At 43.4% G+C, this 18900-nt stretch overlaps 1 protein-coding gene across 4 annotated transcripts in view; it reads right to left on the bottom strand.

Moving 5' to 3' along the window:
* The window catches only part of Arhgap26 (Rho GTPase activating protein 26), a 391848-nt gene that overhangs the window by 177578 nt on the left and 195370 nt on the right, over positions 1-18900 (bottom strand). For all 4 annotated transcript variants that reach the window (XM_042264260.2, XM_042264261.2, XM_042264262.2 and 1 more), the window contains exon 12: positions 6031-6067. In XM_042264260.2, coding sequence (XP_042120194.2) covers positions 6031-6067 — 37 coding nt within the window. The remainder of the gene's footprint in view (positions 1-6030; positions 6068-18900) is intronic.

Raw genomic sequence — 18900 nt, 5'->3', positions numbered from 1 at the left:
CTAAGAATACAGGTAGATAGGCAATATATTACAAGAAATGTGCTTTAAAAGTGCAAACTAGGCCAGGCAGTGGCACACGCCTTTAATCCCAGCACTCGGGAGGCAGAGGCAGGCAGAGCTCTGTGAGTTCAAGGCCAGCCTGGTCTACAGAGTGAGTTCCAGCACAGGCAGAGCTACACAGAGAAACCTTGTCTCGAAAAATCAAACAAAACAAGTGCAAACTAGAATAGAATAGTGGTCTAAGGGGGAACAAAAGAACACAGGGACAAAAAGAACTGGAATAAGTAAAATGAAAGAATGGTTCAAGGAACTCATGAGAATAATGAGACCGAACAGGGAAGGTAAGGTGAGGGCTCTCTACCTGAGACCTGAACAGAACACACAGAAGACAAATTGCAAAGAGCCCGCAAAGAAATGGGCATGTTTTGTCTGTGGCTATCCTCTTTGTCAAGTGAGCAATGTGAAATCAGAGCAGCCAACAAATGCCACTTACCGATCTGTTTTATACCCACAGGCACTGCAAGCCCTGAGAGAAACTTCACAGGAAAAGTAACAAATCCAGACAAGTCTACAGAAGAACCCCCACCAGCTGTCTGCCCCCTTCAGAATATGCTGGCTCTATGATTAGAGGCTTGTATTCAAACTCCCATCAAAACGTTTGAGAAAACAAAACACTACATATCTTGTATTTACATGCTAACATTTGGAATTTGCCCAGAAAAGCAATAGTCAACTCTTAAATTCCTATCAGATTGACTCATTACCTTTAAGTAAGCGCTTAAACTGGGACATTTAAAACAGGGTAGATCAAGATCTTTAGCAACAGTGCTTCCCATGACAGATAAGCCCAGTGAAGGTGAAAAGAAACAATAGCTTCAAGGTGTAGGCTGGAGCCAAGTGGTATGATCTGCCTTGCATCCCCAAGGCCCTGGGTTCAATTCCTAAATAGGAAGGAGGTAAAAAAAAAAAAAAAGTAATGGCATGATATGGAAAGAGATATACTAATACCAAGAAAGGACGGCAACGCCAAACGAGAGGAAAAATCTGTGGTCAGTCTAGAAGTCAGTGACTAGTAAAGCAGTCTTGAAAAAGTGACCACTATTTTTTCACTCAATCATTGTCTCTCCTTCTTGCTAGATACAAGGGTATTCTGCAACTAACACAAGTGCATCTCCCCTCTGGGAAGAACAAGAGGCGGAATCAAATGTTCCAGCAGAGTCTGCATTTTTCATATGGGACTCTGCATCGTTCTTTGCTCAAGAAAAGTAAATACCTTTGCCTTTTGTTCATGGTACAGCCATGGGAGTTGGGGGAAAATATAGACTAAATTGTATTCTCTGAGCTTATTAGCCTCAATTTCTTCATCTACAAGTTAAATCAAAAATTTCCAACAAAGCCTGGTGTAGTGGTGCACGCCTTTAGTCCTAGCACTTGGGAGGCAGAGACAAGTGGATCTCTGAGTTTGGGACCAATTTTGTCAATAGAGAGAGTTCCAGGACAGCCAGGGCTACATAGAGAAACACTGTCCTGAAAAATATACAAGCAAACAGAGGGGGGGGGGGGAGAGAGAGAAGGAAGCAAGGAAGGAAGGAAGGAAGGAAGGAAGGAAGGAAGGAAGGAAGGAAGGAAGGAAGGAAGGAAGGAAGGAAGGAAGGAAGGAAGGAAGGAAGGAAGGAAGCTGGAAGGAAGGAAGAAAGGAAGGAAGGAAGGAAGGAAGGAAGGAAGGAAGGAAGGAAGGAAGGAAGGAAGGAAGGAAGGAAGGAAGGGAAGGAGGGAGGGAGGGAGGGAGGGAGGGAGGGAGGGAGGGAGGGAGGGAGGGAGGGAGGGAGAGAGGAAGCTTGAAGAAGGAAAGAAAGAAGGAAGGAAGGAAATAAATTCCCAATAAACTTAATCTAGTAAATCTCTAGTACCTGACACATATTAAGTGGTTACTTAACAGCTTAACAGCTATTACGCCGGGCGGTGGTGGCGCACGCCTTTAATCCTAGCACTCGGGAGGCAGAGCCAGGCGGATCTCTGTGAGTTCGAGGCCAGCCTGGGCTACCAAGTGAGCTCCAGGAAAGGAAAGGCGCAAAGCTACGCAGAGAAACCCTGTCTCAAAAAACCAAAAAAAAAAAAAAAAAAAAAAAAAACAAAACAGCTATTACTATAAAATGACTTTAATGGTAGACAATGTACCTTGCATAGAAACACACTAGAAACTGGCCGCCCCCAGTAAGCCATTCTCCATCTTGATTTAGTATTTGATCATCAATATAGCTCAAGACATTTTCCTATCAAACACCTAGATGAGTTCTATAACTTCTTTTATTTTGTTCCACTGCCCACTTCCATTAAAAATTCAATTAATGATCTACTGCAGGCACCAAATACACTAAGAGCTCCCTTGTTCCCGTTTGTCCTTCTTTTCACATGCTTGTGTATGTGGTGTGTTTACATGTGTGTGCAGTTGCCTGTGTGGGACCACATATATTTGTATATGCATGTAGAAGCCCAAAGTTGCTACTGGGAATCTTTCTGGATCATTCTTCTACCTTATCCTTTGAGGCAGGGTCTATTCATCAAATCTAGAGCTTTCCAGCTAACCTAGTCTCACTAGCCAGCTTGCTCAGGGATCCCTTGTTTCCCCCTTCCAGGGCTGGAACCACACATGGGCTGCCATGCTCACTGACATGTCTGTGGGCTCCAAGGACCACAACTCCAGTCCTCTTACCTGTACAAGAGCTTTGACTGCTGAGCCCTCCCCACAGCGCACCCCCCCCATCTCAGTTTCCCACCCTGTTGCTGTGACAAAATACCCTGAGATAAATAAAAGCAACTTAAGGCACGAAGTTTTATTTGGCTCATAATTTGGGGTCATAGTTTAGCATTGTGGGAAAGTCAAGGCACCATAAACTTGAAGAAGCTAGTCACATTCCATTGGAGGAATTAGCACATTCATAGTGTCCTCAGCTCCTTTTCTTCTCATTCAGTTCAAGGCCTAGCCCACAAAATGGTGCTGCCACATTCAGAGCTAATCCTCCCAATCCGGATTACTCAGGTTAAACTCTCTCACCAGCTAAGCTAACCTAGACATTTCTTTAGAAGGGCTTCCTGCCTGCCGGGGTGACTCTACACATTCTGACAGCTGAAACCACCCACCACGTCACCCTGTTCTTACTAACAGCTGCATACTACTCTGCGATTGCTCCATTTGATACTCAGATTCTGGGACTTCTTGGTTGCATTTTAAACATTTTTGTACTTTAGAAAATGCTGTTGGGTCAAAGGATAGCCACTTTTTGAAGGCTTCCAAGAAATGATGGGGGTGGCCAACCAATGACTGGTCTAGCTTGAGACCCATGCTGTGAGAGGAAACAGTGTCACCCTGGACACTGCCCGCAGGGCCAGGACCCAGAGGCTGAACAGCCCAGAGACCAAGGATAGAATCAAACATGGCTGGCAAAAAAAAAGAGAAGAAAGTCAATGACATGACTCCTAATGATACTCTGCTCTACTTGTAGATCTTTGCCTAGTCCAGTTGGCATCAGAGAGGCTTCACCCAGAAACTGATGGAAACAGATGCAGAGACCCACAGCCAAACTTTAGGCAGACTTCTGGAAATCCAGTGGAAGAGGCAGAGGAAGGATTATGGGAGCCAGAGGAACCAAGGACACCACAAGAAAACCCGCAGAATCAACTAACCTGGACTCATAGGAGCTCACAGAGACTGAACCACCAACCAGAGACCTTGCATGGGACTGACATAGGTCATGTGCACATATGTGATAGTTGTGTAGTTTAGTCTTCTTGTGGGACTTCTAACAGAGGGAGCAGGAGCTGTCTCTGACTCTGTTACCTGCTTTTGGGACCCTTTCTTCTTACTAGGTTGCCTCATCCAGCCTTAATAGGAAAGGAGGTGCCTAGTCTCACTGCAACTTGATATGCCAAGGATGGCTGATATACATGGGAGGCCTGCCCTTTTCTCAAGAGAAAGGAGAACAAATGGATGGGAGCGAAGAAGAGGGGAGGCTAGGGAGGAACAGGGAGGACAGGAGAAAGAGAGGAGAAACTGACACTGGGCTGTGAAAAAAAGTAATTAATTTAAAAAAGTAATAATAAAAAAAGAAAATACTGTTGAATCAAAAGATAGCCACTTTCTGAAGGCTTCCATGCATACTCCCAAAATGCTTGCGGACCAGCAGGACTGACCAGCATACCCACCAACAAAATCATTTCAAACAGAATGTTGTTGTCACTTAAACAGGGAACAGGATCATAAGGTCAACAGGGGAGCCTGTGACAGAGAACTCTGTGTGTACTGCATCTCTACAGCTCTTGGGGTCTCTTGGCATCTTTACTAAGAAGCACTATGTCCCTGCCTGGGGCCAAGTGTGGCAAGCTGTTCATTCAGCCTTCTGAGTGCCTGTCCATACTTCCTATCCTGGTGGCTTCCCTAATTTTCTCATGAGAAGCTTTCCTGCATCCATTTCCTACAATATTCTAGAAACTTTCTATCAAAATGTGTTTCTTTCCCTCTGGGGGCCCAAGCTATACTCACTGGATGGTATCTCTCCTGGGAATCTGATTCTTCAGGAGAGTGAGGCAAGGACAACTTTGTATCCTAGGAGCAGCATCCCGAAGACCCTTCTTTCTTGGCATCCCTGCATCCCTGGAGCTGGTGTGCCTGCCAGCCTGTGGCTTCATATGCCCCATCACTAAATTACACCACCACCTTTTATGCTTCTTCACTGTTTAACTATGAGTTTTGCTCCTTACCTCTACCCCAGTTAACCTCCGATGCTTTAACAATCTACTTAAATTGGGGGGGGGGGAGTTACTATTTTGTTTTAATGAATAATTACTTCAAAGTTTTTTCTTTATTCAGCTTTTGAAGAGAAAACAAAGCAACACAGAACTCAGTTTTCCTGTCATAAAAACTTTGTCAACTGTGGCCATTATAAGTCACTTAATATTTTATCTGTATCTTCTGGCAAGGGCTGGAGATATAGCTCAGTTGGTAGTGTGCTTGTTTCTCATCTACGCAGTCCTGGGTTCAAGCCCCAGCACTGCATAAGGCAACTGTCACTGTGGACACCTGTTATTCCATCACTCAGGAGGGAGGCAGAAAGGTCAGAAGTTCATCCTTTGCTGGGTGTATGAGGCCAGCCTGGGCTAAAGACCCTGTTGTTTGTTTGCTGTTGTTTTAATCTTTTGGCAAAGTCTTTATTTCAGAAAGAATAAAAGAGAAGGATGTGTTTCATAATGGCTAATGGCTTTCGATCAATAGAAGTGAAAAGGTTCGCCCTTGTGTCTGAAGTGCTGCTCTGCTCCACTGATCTCCTGACACCACGGCAGTGCCTGGCAGGGCCACCTCTTGATTTTGTCAAGTGGATTGTCTAGAGCAAAGCTGAGGCCAGAGTCAGGGTTTCCTTTGTACTCTTGTGGCACCCTGGAAGGAATGTGCTTCCTGTCTTATGCACCAAGGTGATAATCAGGTTGGAGCACTTGCCCAGCAGAGGTTTCCTTTCAAGCTCACTGCCTTTGCAGTTAGAGGTGCCCTTAGAAGAGGTGAGGAAGCACAGTGCTGGCCTGCAGCAGAGAAAGAGGCTAGCCACTGTCCTCTCCCCTCCCCAGTCTTCCCTCCCCAAGAGCCACAAAGGAAACAGAAGTAGCAAGCCATCATCCACCTTTGCTGTTGCCGTTTCCAGGCCAGCAGACAGTGCCAGAGGCATTCTGGCAGCATTGGACTCTTGGTTTGTTGAGTATCGAGCAACTTATAAATGATGACTGGGGCTACCATCTTAATAAGACCTGGGACCATGTGAGATCATGAGTGTAAGAGTACCATGAAAAGCATGAAGGGTTGTTTAAATGCAAGAGGCCACTACAATCTTGCCAATCTTCTTCAAAAAATAATCCTCTGAAGTGAGGCTGACCCAGCATGCCCAGGGCACCTCCTGGTGGCTCAGCCCTGAAGTGGCAATTCTTAAAGCCTCCCCTCCGGCCCCCCACTCTGAATACAGAAAATGACCCAGACATCATACTTACTCCCTTCATTCTGGCTGTCTTTGTTTGAGTTGTAGACCTGGAAAATAGAAATAGGAATTTACTTTGTGTGCATTTTATACCAGCCTACCAATTCACTGTACAAAACCCCAAGATGGAAGGCAATTTCTGCTCCCCTCATGGGAACACCCGTAACTAAGCTCTTACTTCCCAGCATGCACTTATACACTTAGCTTTTCTCTAATAAGCATGGGTCAGAACCACCTGTGGGACTGTGCGGTGTGTGTGTGGGGGGGGAGGTTTATCTTATCTTTTTAAAATGGCAAACAATAAAATAAAATATACAAAAGAAGAGAGTCGAAAGTTGGTTGCAAACCATTAGGCACTAACTGGACACCAGACAATGCCCTAAGCATCTCACAAGAACTATCCCCCTCTGCATAGAAACTATACTTGGCAAGAGCAGTTGCTACCACCGCTGTACAGGTGGAAAATATGAGGCTTACAAAGGTGGAATGAGGTTTCACGGCTAGTTAAAGGCAAAGCATGGGCAAAGAAATATTACCAACTGTTGAGTGCTGACCCTGGGGATGAGACCAGTACCCCCTTTACTCTATATGTAGGTGTGAATGTTATCCTGAGAATATATCACATTTACAACCCAATCCTTAAACAGTTGATAGAAATCCTAAAAGAGAAAGTGGCATGATTAGGAAAAGGAAGACTTTCTCACTATAAAGCAGACAATGACATGCTGCAAGTTATTCTGGAAAGGTCAAGACAATGAACAGTTTAGGCTTTGAGTGCCAAGAGGCCAAAATCATTATTATGTTGGTACTTAAATATTAGCCGAGGAAACAAGTTTTCACAAAATTAAAAATATAACTTTTAGAGGGTAAAAAGTCTAATTAGCAGAACCAATATTCTTTGCCTGTGCTGCAAAGGGAGGCTGGCACTCCACTTTCCTGGGATCCAATGACAGGCCTCTATCACCTGTCCCTTGCAAAAATTATTCTATAAATACCACACATGACCCATGGACCACACAAAGCAAGGATAGGCTGGCATTAGTTACTGGCCAGACGGCCCATTCCTGAAGTGCTGTTGCTATTAGGAGAAATACAGTGAAATCTCTGCTCGGAAAAAGAAAACTACCAAATCTTCCTCTGTAGGTATGGAAAGGCATGGGATTAAGCTAGCCATCATAACTTAAGTATCTACTTATCTATTCAACAATCTCCAGGTATTCTAATGGCCACTGTCAGCTGAGAAATGTTTATTTAGCCCCTAAAAGAACTAACTAAGCCAAGCATTTCTGAAAACTTAGCATTAAACACCCCCCAAAATGAGTTTTCCACTAAGAAATGTAGATGGGAATGGCTAGTCAAGAGTAGGGAACGGGTTCAACTTGGACAGAGTTGGCCTTACCTTCTTTGGGCCTTTATGGCTCTCTAAAGGAGCTGCCCAAGAATGTCTTGGGATTATCAAACCCCAAATCCAAGAAATCACCCTACTTTGTTATTATATTTATCACATGTATTTTTATATTTATTCTCTAAAGAAGACTAAAGCCATACAGCCACTTAACCAAGATCAGAGGACAGGCATCAAAGGAACCTCAGACCTTACAAAGGATGCTCCGATACCTAAATCACCATCAGTGCACACACTGAAAAGTCCCAGGGACAAGGAAGGCATCGAAAGACAGGTTTTGGCCTGGACTTCACCACCAGTCGCTCCATTAGGCTGGGCTCTCACTTCTTCATCTCAGAAATGGGGTGATAATCGATAGCTGTTTGGCACACTCCTCCACAGGCTGCTGTGAGTGTCCAGTGAGACTGTGTCAAGAGGAATAGACTGAAAGAGCACCAGACAAATGAGGGTGCTTTGGCCTGTTTCTGCAACAAGAACGGCTCTTCCTTCACAGGATTTGGGGTTGAAACACCCACAAAGTCGAGGTGAAGGCTACCACCCCACCAAGGCTGTGCTGATTCCTATAGAAACTAGAGCCACAAGCGGCTCTCCGAGCAGCAGTCCATCACTGGGATAGATGAAGTGCCTGCACTGGATCGGCATTTGCTAATGGATCTCTCTCCATGGCACCGCACAAAGGGGACAAAGGGACTTGGGGAGCAGCAGGGACTCCAGGTAGACAAATGCCATGTCCTTTGGCTCCCATGGGTTTTATTCATGTGGCTATCAAAAGAGGGATGCTGGCTTTGAGACTTTTCCACTGTTCTGCAATTCCTTTGCGTGGGTTAACAAGTGTTTATTAAGTACCTGCAATAGCCAGGCAGTGACTTAGGTACAGCTATGAGCTCTGCTCACATGGAACTTTCCTGCCACTGAGGAAAACAAACTTATAAATAAGATTCCTTTAAATATTGGCAAGTACCATAGAGATAAGAAAACAGGGCAGTGTGGGTCTGCTATGGGGGAACACTCTCCTGAAGAGAAAATATTTCCATGAATTTAAATGATAAAAGAGGAGCTTGTTAACAAGGTCTGGGTATTTACATCCAGCAGGTCCTACCTGATAGAGGAGGAAGGTCAGTGTGGTTGGCAATTACTGAAGGGCAGAGAAGCAAGCATAAGAAATAAGGACAAGGCTATGAGGTACAGCCAGGTCCCTACCAGGGCCTTGTTCAGGGAGTGACATACAGGTAAATCCAGAACCAGCAACCCATCCCGACAACATTCGATAACCTTGGAAAGCAGATGAAGGGCAACACGGGAAGAGACAGCATTTTGGAAAATGTGTTTGCTTTTCCTTCCAGCTCCCCTTGATCACTGCATTTCTCCCATTCAATCCAAACATTCTATCCAAGAGAAACTTGTTAAGGTTGTAAATGGCAAAATCCAGAAGGAATAGTGAAACACAGGGCTTTCAGGGCTCCTTATTAATAGGCAAATCCATGCCAAATTACTTTCTCTCCAGGTTTCCTAAGTCTCAGGAGACCCCTGCCTGGAACACCCAAGTGCTCTTTGAGCTGGAGAGGTGTGATCAATGAGCCAAAGATGCCAGAAGCATGTGCTTTCCAATCCTCCAAGACCAAGCCATTAATCTCTGTCTGGTCTGGGTAAATGAGCCAAAGACAATGAGTTTTGAAATAAAGCTAACAAACTAATCCTGCCAGGACTATGTGATCACATCACCCAACAAGGTAGGCCAGGGCAGGCAGCAACCGCCATCATAGGGACCAGGTAAAGGCTTGGGAACAGCACTACAGAATGACTTAGCATCCCAAGCACTTACCAAGTGCCAAACATGACAGCATCCAATTCTTGAAACATCAAAGGGATTAGTTTTAGTGTCCCTATCATTGTACAGGTATGGAACCTGAGGCTTATAGTGTGTCCAAGGCCCCAAAGCTACTTAGGTCTTCTATAAGGATATTTCAGTCCCCTTTCCCAATCCAGCCAAGAGCAAATGTACCACGCCTTTCCAGGGGTCAGCACTGTGGTTCATGTGCGAGTAGAAGAAAGGACCTCCACTGCACTATTTTAAATGCTTGGCCGGTCCTTCTTCCATCTGTCTCATGGAGGCCCACTAACATCATCCTGGGGCTAGGAGGCCAGAACAATGCCCTAAGATAAGAGATCTCTTTACCTGTGGCTTTTGTCTTGTGACTAGCAGTTTTAGAGGTTGTATGTACTTTCAGGCATGCCTCTTAAGAACTCTATCTTCACAGGGGAGAGTCCAGCTCAACTCAAGGGAACAGAGGTCACCAGATGAGGCCTGACTTATGGCTCACAGGGCAGAAAAAGTGTACCTTCTCAACAACACAGGTGAGGCTGAAGTCCATCTCTCCAAGTTGGCCACAGTCCTTCAAGACCCAGCCACAGAAGATTGTCTGAACCCTGTGGCACAAGTGACTCTGAGGCAGGCATGCTCCAGCTTCTGCTGGCTACGGCACATGAAGACTTGGTAAACATCCATGCCAATGAGTATTTACCTTTACACACATGTTTCTAGAGAATAGAAATGGCATGTGTTTATCTTATCAGAGTCTTCTGTGAGTCATGAGGAACAATCCCCACAGACGCAGTAATTTTAAGCACTCTATAGGCATTGTCTGACTCTGTCCTCACACCACCCCAGTTGTTCCCAGCGCAACTGACAAACTGAGGGTGTAGAGGACTGTAAAACTGAGGATGTAGAGGACTAAAAAACTGAGGATGTAGAGGACTAAGAAACTGAGGGTGTAGAGGACTGAGAAACTGAGGATGTAGAGGACTGAGAAACTGAGGATGTAGAGGACTGAGAAACTGAGGATGTAGAGGACTGAGAAACTGAGGATGTAGAGGACTGAGGTTAGTTGCCTAAGGTGAGGAAAGCAGAACTTGGAAATGTCCTACATGGAACTCCCCAGTCTGTCTTCCTGGCCCAAGCACTTACCCACAAACCCCATAACACAGAAGACACGATGATGGTGGTGGTGATAAAGGTAAAGTGATATCAAGGGCGCCAGAGCAAGTGAGTCACAAGAGGAACAAGTCATCCTGAGTCAGAGAGAAAATGGAACTGGGCATGGTCTTCAGATTCCAGCCAGATATACCCACCACTAACCCATGCGACCTGCTGGTCACTAATGTGGATAGGACACTGCATGTCCTCTCAGAACCAGCGAACTCCATCCTGATCTGATCACCACGCCAGCAAAGCAGCACTTTGACAGTCACAGGGCCTGTGAGTCCCCGAATCCTTACCCAGAAACTACAATGGGCAAACAATTTAATAAATTAGAAGGCGAAGGAAGCCTTCATATGCTTTCTCTGCAACAAATGTGATTTTGCAATAAATTCTCTAAACTGCTGAGCCAATTCAATTTACATGTCCTTAGAGAATTAAAAGAAAATACACACAGTCATTTGGATTCTCAGAATTTTTCAGTGGGTAACCATTTAGTACCATTATCTAAGCCATATTGAGAAAGCACAGACAGGTACTTTTTAAAAACATACAAATGAAAGCATATGTAAAACAATATTTTGATGAACCAATCTGACTTTTCCTTTGGACACACAGCTGTATTAGCACCTGGCCACACACGTCAGATCAAAATCTGTTCAAATGAAGGCATCACAGAACTAGGCTCATAGACAAACTTATTTAAAACTATTGCTCCTACATAAACCGCACTGCTTTATCTGAACTCAGCCCTCAATTCTGATTCCCTAAGGCCTCTTCCAAGTTACCTAAAATATGAAAGCTCACTCCACCTGGATGTTCCCCTGATACACCAATGTGGGGGCACAATAAACAAAGTTATGAATCAACATCTTAGAACAGTGCTCAGGCAGGTTCTATATCACTAGACATTACCAGATCCTTTATCTGTGTGACACAGTGTAGAGTCTACACTGTCTGTCTGTCTGTCTGCCTGTCTGTCTGTCTGAGACAGGGCTTCTCAATATAGCCCAAGCTACCCTAGAACTATCTAGCAATCCTTCTCCCTAATTTCCTGAATACTATGATTACAGGTACTCACTGCCACACCTAGCCCCCATCAGTGGTACCAAGTTCACGATGATCTGTTGTTTAAGTACAAAGTGTAACTTTAACATTTAAACATTCAAGACTTTAAATTCCTAGGCCTCAGTCTTTTATTCTGTAAGAGGGGAAGAGCTGAGGCTGGAGAGATGGCTCAGCAGTAGAGAATACTTTCTACTCTTGCAGAGGACTGGGTTCAATTCCCAGCACCCATTATGGTGGTTCACAATGTCTGCAAATTCAGTTTCAGGGGATCAAACACCCTCCTCTGACCTCTACAGGCACCAGAATTACATGTGCTATACAGTTATACATGCAGTCAAAATACACATAAAATAAAATCAATTTCAGAGGAGAATACTAATCTTACCAACCTTAAGTTTTTTGAGAGTTAAAGGGAACAATGGCTACAGAATACTTTACCCAGAGAATACAAATTTGATGGGTCACAAAGCCTTCTACAAAGAACACCATCAGCATCACCATTATTCTCCTCCTCTTTACATGTTTTGCTTAAAGCAGACAAATAAACATGAACCATCTCTCCTTTGAAGGAAGTTACTGCTTAAGGGGTAAATGGCTAAGGACAGAAGTACACTTTGAGTTACCTAGCAATGCTGATCTCATTAGCAATGTTATACACCTAACAGATACCAATTTACAAAACAAAGAGAAAAAGAGACCATCTAAGGCCAATTTTTACAGAAGAATAGTCTTAATTCTTTCACACAGCTTTCCAAAATAAAATAACTAGAACCCATCAAGAACTTTTTCTCCACTTGATTAGATGACAGGCCTGTAGTCATCGTTTACATGAGTTGATTCACTTTATCCTTGAGCACATGGGGTACCACCATGGCAGCTGCTTCACAGAACCACACAGGCCCCTTGTCATCTCAAGCTAATAAAGGCAGTAAGTTACAGAGCCAGAATAAAGAAGGCTGGGCCCTCTACACTAAAGTCTGCACTCAGCCACAACTTCTATACTCAATCCAGCTTGGCAAATAGCTTGGTGATTAGCAAAGGAAAAAAAAAAAGCTAAGCCATAATTAAAAGGACAACAATGCAACCATTATGTAAGCACACAATTTCTACCCATTTAAACATGACAGTAATTTTCCAAACTTCCAATTAATGCAAGTGTGGCAGTAAATAATAAAAACCACAACCAACCCGAAACAATCTAGGATGTGTTAACCCACACACACACGCCAATGGGCACACAAAGAAAGCTGGCAACCATGCAGGAGGAGGGAGGCAGAGGAGATTCCCAGCAGAGCACCACACTGGCATGCCCAGCAGACTGGTTATAGACCAGTGTAGAGACTTGTAATGACACACTGAGAAGTTACCGGTCTGGCTCCATGCATCTGTGGAATGCCACCCATAAAAATCTCATAAAGACAGGAACTGTTTGGATCAGGAAGACCTTTCTTTATGGGGGTGGCCACATGGAGAAACATTCAAGAAGTGGCCACATGGAGAAACGTTCAAGAAGTAGCCATGACTGAGGCAGAGGTAGATAAAGTTTGAGCAATTTAGAATAAGAAAGTATGCCTCGATACTAGAAAAGACAGATCTTAGAAATGGGAAGTACTCATGTCTCCTACTCCCATCACAAATACCACAAATTCAGGATGAGTGACAGACAAGCTCAAAATGCCCAGAGAAATGGCTCTTGCTACTCTTCCATTTCTCAGCTGGCAGCTTCCCCTTGATGTTCCCATTCCGGGGCTGCAGTATTGCACTTGCTGTTTTAGGGAGACTCTCTCAGAAGTAAAGCCAATAAAAATGTATTTGATGGTACTTTGCAGGAACTGAACCCTGAACAGGCATCAAATCCCAGCTCTTGTTCTGTAGAACTACATGTAAGATTCAGTGGCTAGTATGCAGCAGGTTGCTCATAAAACATTGATTAGGAGAGTAGGCTTTCAGTACAAGGAGTGAAAGAAATTGTTTTGGGTTTGTTTGTTTGTTTGTTTGTTTGTTTGTTTGTTTGTTTGTTTTTTAATCCCTGTGTTAGAGTTGATGAGGACAGAGTTTTGTCCAGATCTAAAAAGGAAACCAGGTCTACCATTTGCTGGTGACTGTGTCTTATTTCTTCTGGCAAATTCTCTAGGAATCTTTACTTGATGGGGGAATGTAAATATAGAATTCAGTACTTACTATAAGAAAATAGAAAACAGGTTTTTCTTATTTGGCTTAACTAAAGGTTATCAAAATCCCTCACAAAGTTATTTACTCTTTATGGCCCATTGCCACATGTTGGCTCTATATCCTGAGCAGAAGGTTTCAGAGTCCAGAGTGCCAATGGGGAATTCTGGGATGAGGGCTGAGAAAGGGGCTGTCTGCACAATGGGTGCAATCATAAACAACTTGGGATTCAGGAAGTCTCATAAAAGGAGCACAGCAGAAGTTGACCAGATGACTGAACTTCTAAATGACAGCCCCTGAAACCCTTTTTACATCAACACAACAGCATATGGCACATAAATATCACTGCTTGCTGTTCATCGTGATTATGACAAGGATGATGGGTAAAAAAAGAAATTTGGCTTCCCTTAATTCAAGTATCACCAGCTCTTTTGTGCCTTTAGAGACAAAAGGCTCATCTCTCTGAATTATTCCTCAGCCATGTTAGAGAAAAGCAAAGTGCTCTGAGCACCTGCAACTCACACTACTGCTCAATATTCATAGTCCTCTTTTACACCACTACAGAAACCACAGCCCCCAAGTCCATATGGTTTGAGTTGGGCAGACCCTGACTGTATCTTCTAGTCCAGTCATGTGACCCACAGACACTAAAAATCTAGTGCATGGGATTCGTGCCAAGTGAAATCCAGTCAGCAGTATTTGACCTCAATCTTACTATTTAAATAATAATAATAATAACCATTGGAAGCAAAGGCATGCTGTATTGCTAAGAGAATGAGATACACATCTAAAGCTTTATGGACAACTCAACCATCATGGAAGTAAAGCCTGAGTAAACTAGGTCAGGCAAATGAAAGAAGAACCACAATACAAAGGGACTCTGGATTCCAGTATTATTTCGGCCCACTTATCTAAATATGTGCAGTGTTCATCCATGATTGTTCCACAGTGAGCCAATAACATCTTAGTTCTTTTTAAAATTGTGACCCAGTAGTTTACTGTTAAGAGTTATGGAGTAAAAAAAGAAAAAGAAAAAAAAAGAAAAGAAACAACAAAAATGTCCCATTGCTATCATTTATCTGAAGCTAATTCTTCACCCCATTTTTTTTCTATTGCCCTAAGTCAGATTTTCTTTGCTTTGTCACCTGGACCTTGACACTGTCCTTCCCTCAGGACTTACTGGATCCATTGTCTCTGTCTCCATCTCTGTTCTATCTGAGGTACATATCACTCCTCTAAGATGTTTCCCTAGAGCACAGCTTTGGTTGAAGAAAAGACTTCAAGATGTCACAACATCAGTGTTCAAATTCCCAAGAGTTGTTGTGTGGAGGAAAGAGAACATTCACTTTCCCAAATGAAATGCAGGTCACGGGGAAGTTCCAGAAACACAGAATGCAAGGAGCTACACATCATTGGGGGTGTCAAACTCTTCGTGTCCTCTGTGGCATGGGGCTAACCTGGTGTCACTTTTATATGTCTGGGCTTCTCTTCATCTAGAAGCAGCCCTTGGTATTCCTGGGCTGATGCATGTTACTGTACTTTGGGGGTTAGCCATTGTATAGGCCTTGGGCACATTCCGGAACAGGAGAGATTAGTTTTAGTGAGGCAGTCAGGTGGTAGATGGGAACTGTGGGCTTAAGAGACTTCACAGTAATGCCTGGCTCCACCACTCCCCAGCTCTGTACCCTCAGTTGATCATCTGACATTTTCTGAGTCTGTTTTCTCATTGTAAAGAGGAGCTAAGTAACAACACTTTATGAGAGCATTGTGAAAATTAAAAATAGCTCTCCCAGTGCCTGAAGGCACTCCAAAATGATACTTGCCTTGCCCTGCTCCCCAAGGCTTCCTAGCTCCCTCGATGGTCACAGACCACCCTAAGGGCTCCCTTCTTTGACCTCTTACTGCTCTTACAGTCGGTTCTATAGACGTAACCCTTCTGAATACAGTTTTTCATACTTCACTCTTTCCATTCCCCCTTGAGGAGCAGATCATTCTACATGTCTGTGTGCACAGGGTGTTGGGTGGAAGGAAAGGGCCCCAAACACAGTGCCAAGCACAGGATCAGTGTCAAAGTAATTACTCATAATTCAAGGATCAGGGCTGAAGACAGAAGGTAACTTTCTCTCAGGGTCTTTACTTTGTCACAGAAGCAAGACATAAGGAGTTAGGTGAGTGCCTTCCCATTTTGAGTGCTGCTGGCTGGTACTTAGGCTTCTCAGTGAGAAATCACCATGTAAGATGATGTCATTTCCAAGGGAAAGGTGGGACAGCGCCCTCTGGAGTATACAGGTAGTAAGTGACAGCCAGAGCCTAGTGATAAGGTAGGCCATTCATTTCACTTGTTTCTAGTCGGGGTGATTTAAGCATGAACAGGCTTGTGGGGTTATTTACACTGGTTGTTGTGGAACTGCTCTTCTCCCAGGCTTTGGACTGTGGGTTACATAAACACTGTTGCCATAGTTAGAACTCAGGAAGCTCTGTCATTTGACCTCACGAAAAACTTTCTCTCAAATCAGGATAACACCACAGCAGACCATCAAGGGGTAGGATCTGCCAAATTCCTTTAAGCTTCTAGAAAGAACTACTGTATTTTGGGCAACAAGCAAGCAACAAGAGGAAACACTGCACTGCAATGTTATGCAATTTCCTTGCATTTCATATTCAGAACTCCTAAAAACGCCTTAACAAGCAACTTCCCTAGCTTTCAACCGAAGATCAGTATCACAGCCAACATAAATAAAAACTGGTTGCAAAAGAGGGAGAAAAAAAAAAAAAGAAATCTGTGTTCAAGTAAAGAAAGAATTTCAGTGCCAATTTAAAGGCAGCAGAAAAAGCACAAGCTGGGTCCTTCTTTGTCTCCCTGTGATATGAAAGGGAGTGGAATCACCCGAGGGCTTCCACACCCAGCTTTTGGAAACGGATCCTGTTCCCTGGTCATCTAGCCTCACTCCTCTTCCCTCAGCAGCCATACCCCCTCCATAAAGCAACCTCCTCCATCCCAGCTGATGTGTACAGTCAACGTGGTCAGCAATGGGCGCCACCGGAGCCCAAATGAGAGATGTCCTGTGGACATTCTCGTGAACACGGAAACGACTAGAGGGGCGAGAGGGCGCACTCACGCAGCCCACACTAGCAGTTGTTCCAGTTCTGCTGTAGTTGCCTCGCCCCGTCATTATCACATAGCTATAATTCTCTGATAAGCACAGAGGTCAGTAACTGGCAGTAAAACACTCCAGTGTGCATATTATTTACTGAAGTTCAATATCTGTCAATCTTTTAAAGTCAAAGTTACAAATTAGGAAATACACATTTCTCAAGTATATCAAACACAAATTGTGATGATTTTATATACCATGTAAACTAAGCCACTATCAAGATAGGAATATTTTCATCACCTCAAACAGTTCTCTCATGACACCTCCAAGAACCCCCACCACTCCCAAGTTAACAGACCTTTCTATCACTCACTCACTCTCTCTCTCTCTCTCTCTCTCTCACACACACACACACACACACACACACACACACACACACACACACACACACATGTCTGCTGTTTGGCTTTGTCATAAAAGTAAAATCACAGGTCATATATTCTTTTAGGTTATCTTATTTCACTCTGTGTAATTTTTTTAGATTTATCCATGCTGTGGTATGAATTAATATGTTTACCCCCTTCTTACTTCTGAGTGTTTTATTATTGAATGTGTCACAGTTTTGTGTATGGTACTTCTGTGCACTAACTTCTATCTTTGGCTATCATAAATAAAGCCCCTCCAAATATTTTTGTGCAAGTCTTTTTGAGAGCACACACATTCATTTCTCTTGAGTACGGAGAAGTGGAACCAATGAATTACACATTAAGATATTGTTTGTTATTATTTGTTATATATTTGCTATTATTTGTTATATATCTGTTATTATATATTATATACAAAATATATAGTTTGTATATATTTGTTATTATTCCTATTTCCAATAGGAAATTTTCTCCAGTGTGGTCGTACCACTATCCACCAATACTTGGGATTGTCAATGCCATTTTTAGCCTTTCTGGTGTATGAGGGAATAAGGCCACTGTGGTTTTTGCCTTGCACGTCCCTGTTGTTTATATCAAGCACTTTTTGATATGCTTACTAGGCATTCTTAGCCCTTCTTCATCGCCTGTCTCTTCAAATCTTCTGTTCCTCTTTGAATTGGGTTGTTCTTTTTACTGCTGAGTTTTATGAACTCTCCATATACTCAGGACTTGTCAGTGCTCTGGTGAATGTTTTGCCAGTATTTTCTGCCGTCCTGCAGGTTAACCTATGACTTTCTCAATGTTGTCTCCTGACAGACACAGTTTTTCATTTTAATAAAGCCAGATTTTAGCAGTGTCCCTGTTTTCTGTGTCCTGTAAAGAAACCTTTACCAATCTAGGATTATCAAGATCTTGCCTATATTGCCTTCTGAAGGCTTTATAGCTTTGGCCTTTATGGTCATGATCCATTTTGAATTAATTGCCCCTTAGTTACCCAAGTTTGTAAACATAATTTAGTCAGCTTATGTTTGACATGCACTGGCTTAAAATAAAACTTCAGGTAGGGTGTGGTGATGCACACTGTTAATCCTAGCACTCAGGAGGCAGAGGCAGGTGAAACTCTGTGAGTTAGATGCCACAGGTCTACATAGTGAGTTCCAGGCCAGCCAGGGCTATACAGTGAAACCCTGTCTCAAAAAAAAAAAAAAAAAAAAAAAAAAAAAACTACAATAAAACTCTAGGGACAAGACCTTGCCTATCCAGCTTCTCTTTTCCTTTTCCCTCTTGCCTCTCCTTCCATCCCTCCCAGAAAGTTACAGAACTCTGGAGTACATTAATAAAAACTCTGGAGTACATTAGCAACTCCCATAGTATTACAAGGCTAGCAGCTACTCCCAATCCCCTCAGCTCACAAAACAAGTGGTACACACGAAGTCACATAGGGCTAATTTTCTGGATACACTTTTGACCACATGGCTACCTGTCATTGTGGTGTGGACAGGAAAGAAGTAGTGAAAGTTGACATGTTTGGAAGTCTTCAGTAGTGAGTCACCAGCTGACTAGGTGACCCTAATGAAGCCTCCCTGTCTCTGAAGTTTATTTTGCTGATCATCAAAGAAGGCCTTAAAAGGGACCAACTCTGATATTCTAAACCATCGTGTCATATCATATTTAATATCCCATCATCAAGAATGGATCACTTTAAGTCTTATGGGGTTCTCCATGCACTTTAAGAGTTTCATGT

The sequence above is a fragment of the Peromyscus maniculatus genome, chromosome 19 (genome assembly GCF_049852395.1).
Source record: "Peromyscus maniculatus bairdii isolate BWxNUB_F1_BW_parent chromosome 19, HU_Pman_BW_mat_3.1, whole genome shotgun sequence".
Taxonomy (NCBI): domain Eukaryota; kingdom Metazoa; phylum Chordata; class Mammalia; order Rodentia; family Cricetidae; genus Peromyscus; species Peromyscus maniculatus.
Note: the sequence above shows the minus strand (reverse complement) of the source record. Positions and strands in the feature narration are given on the sequence as shown.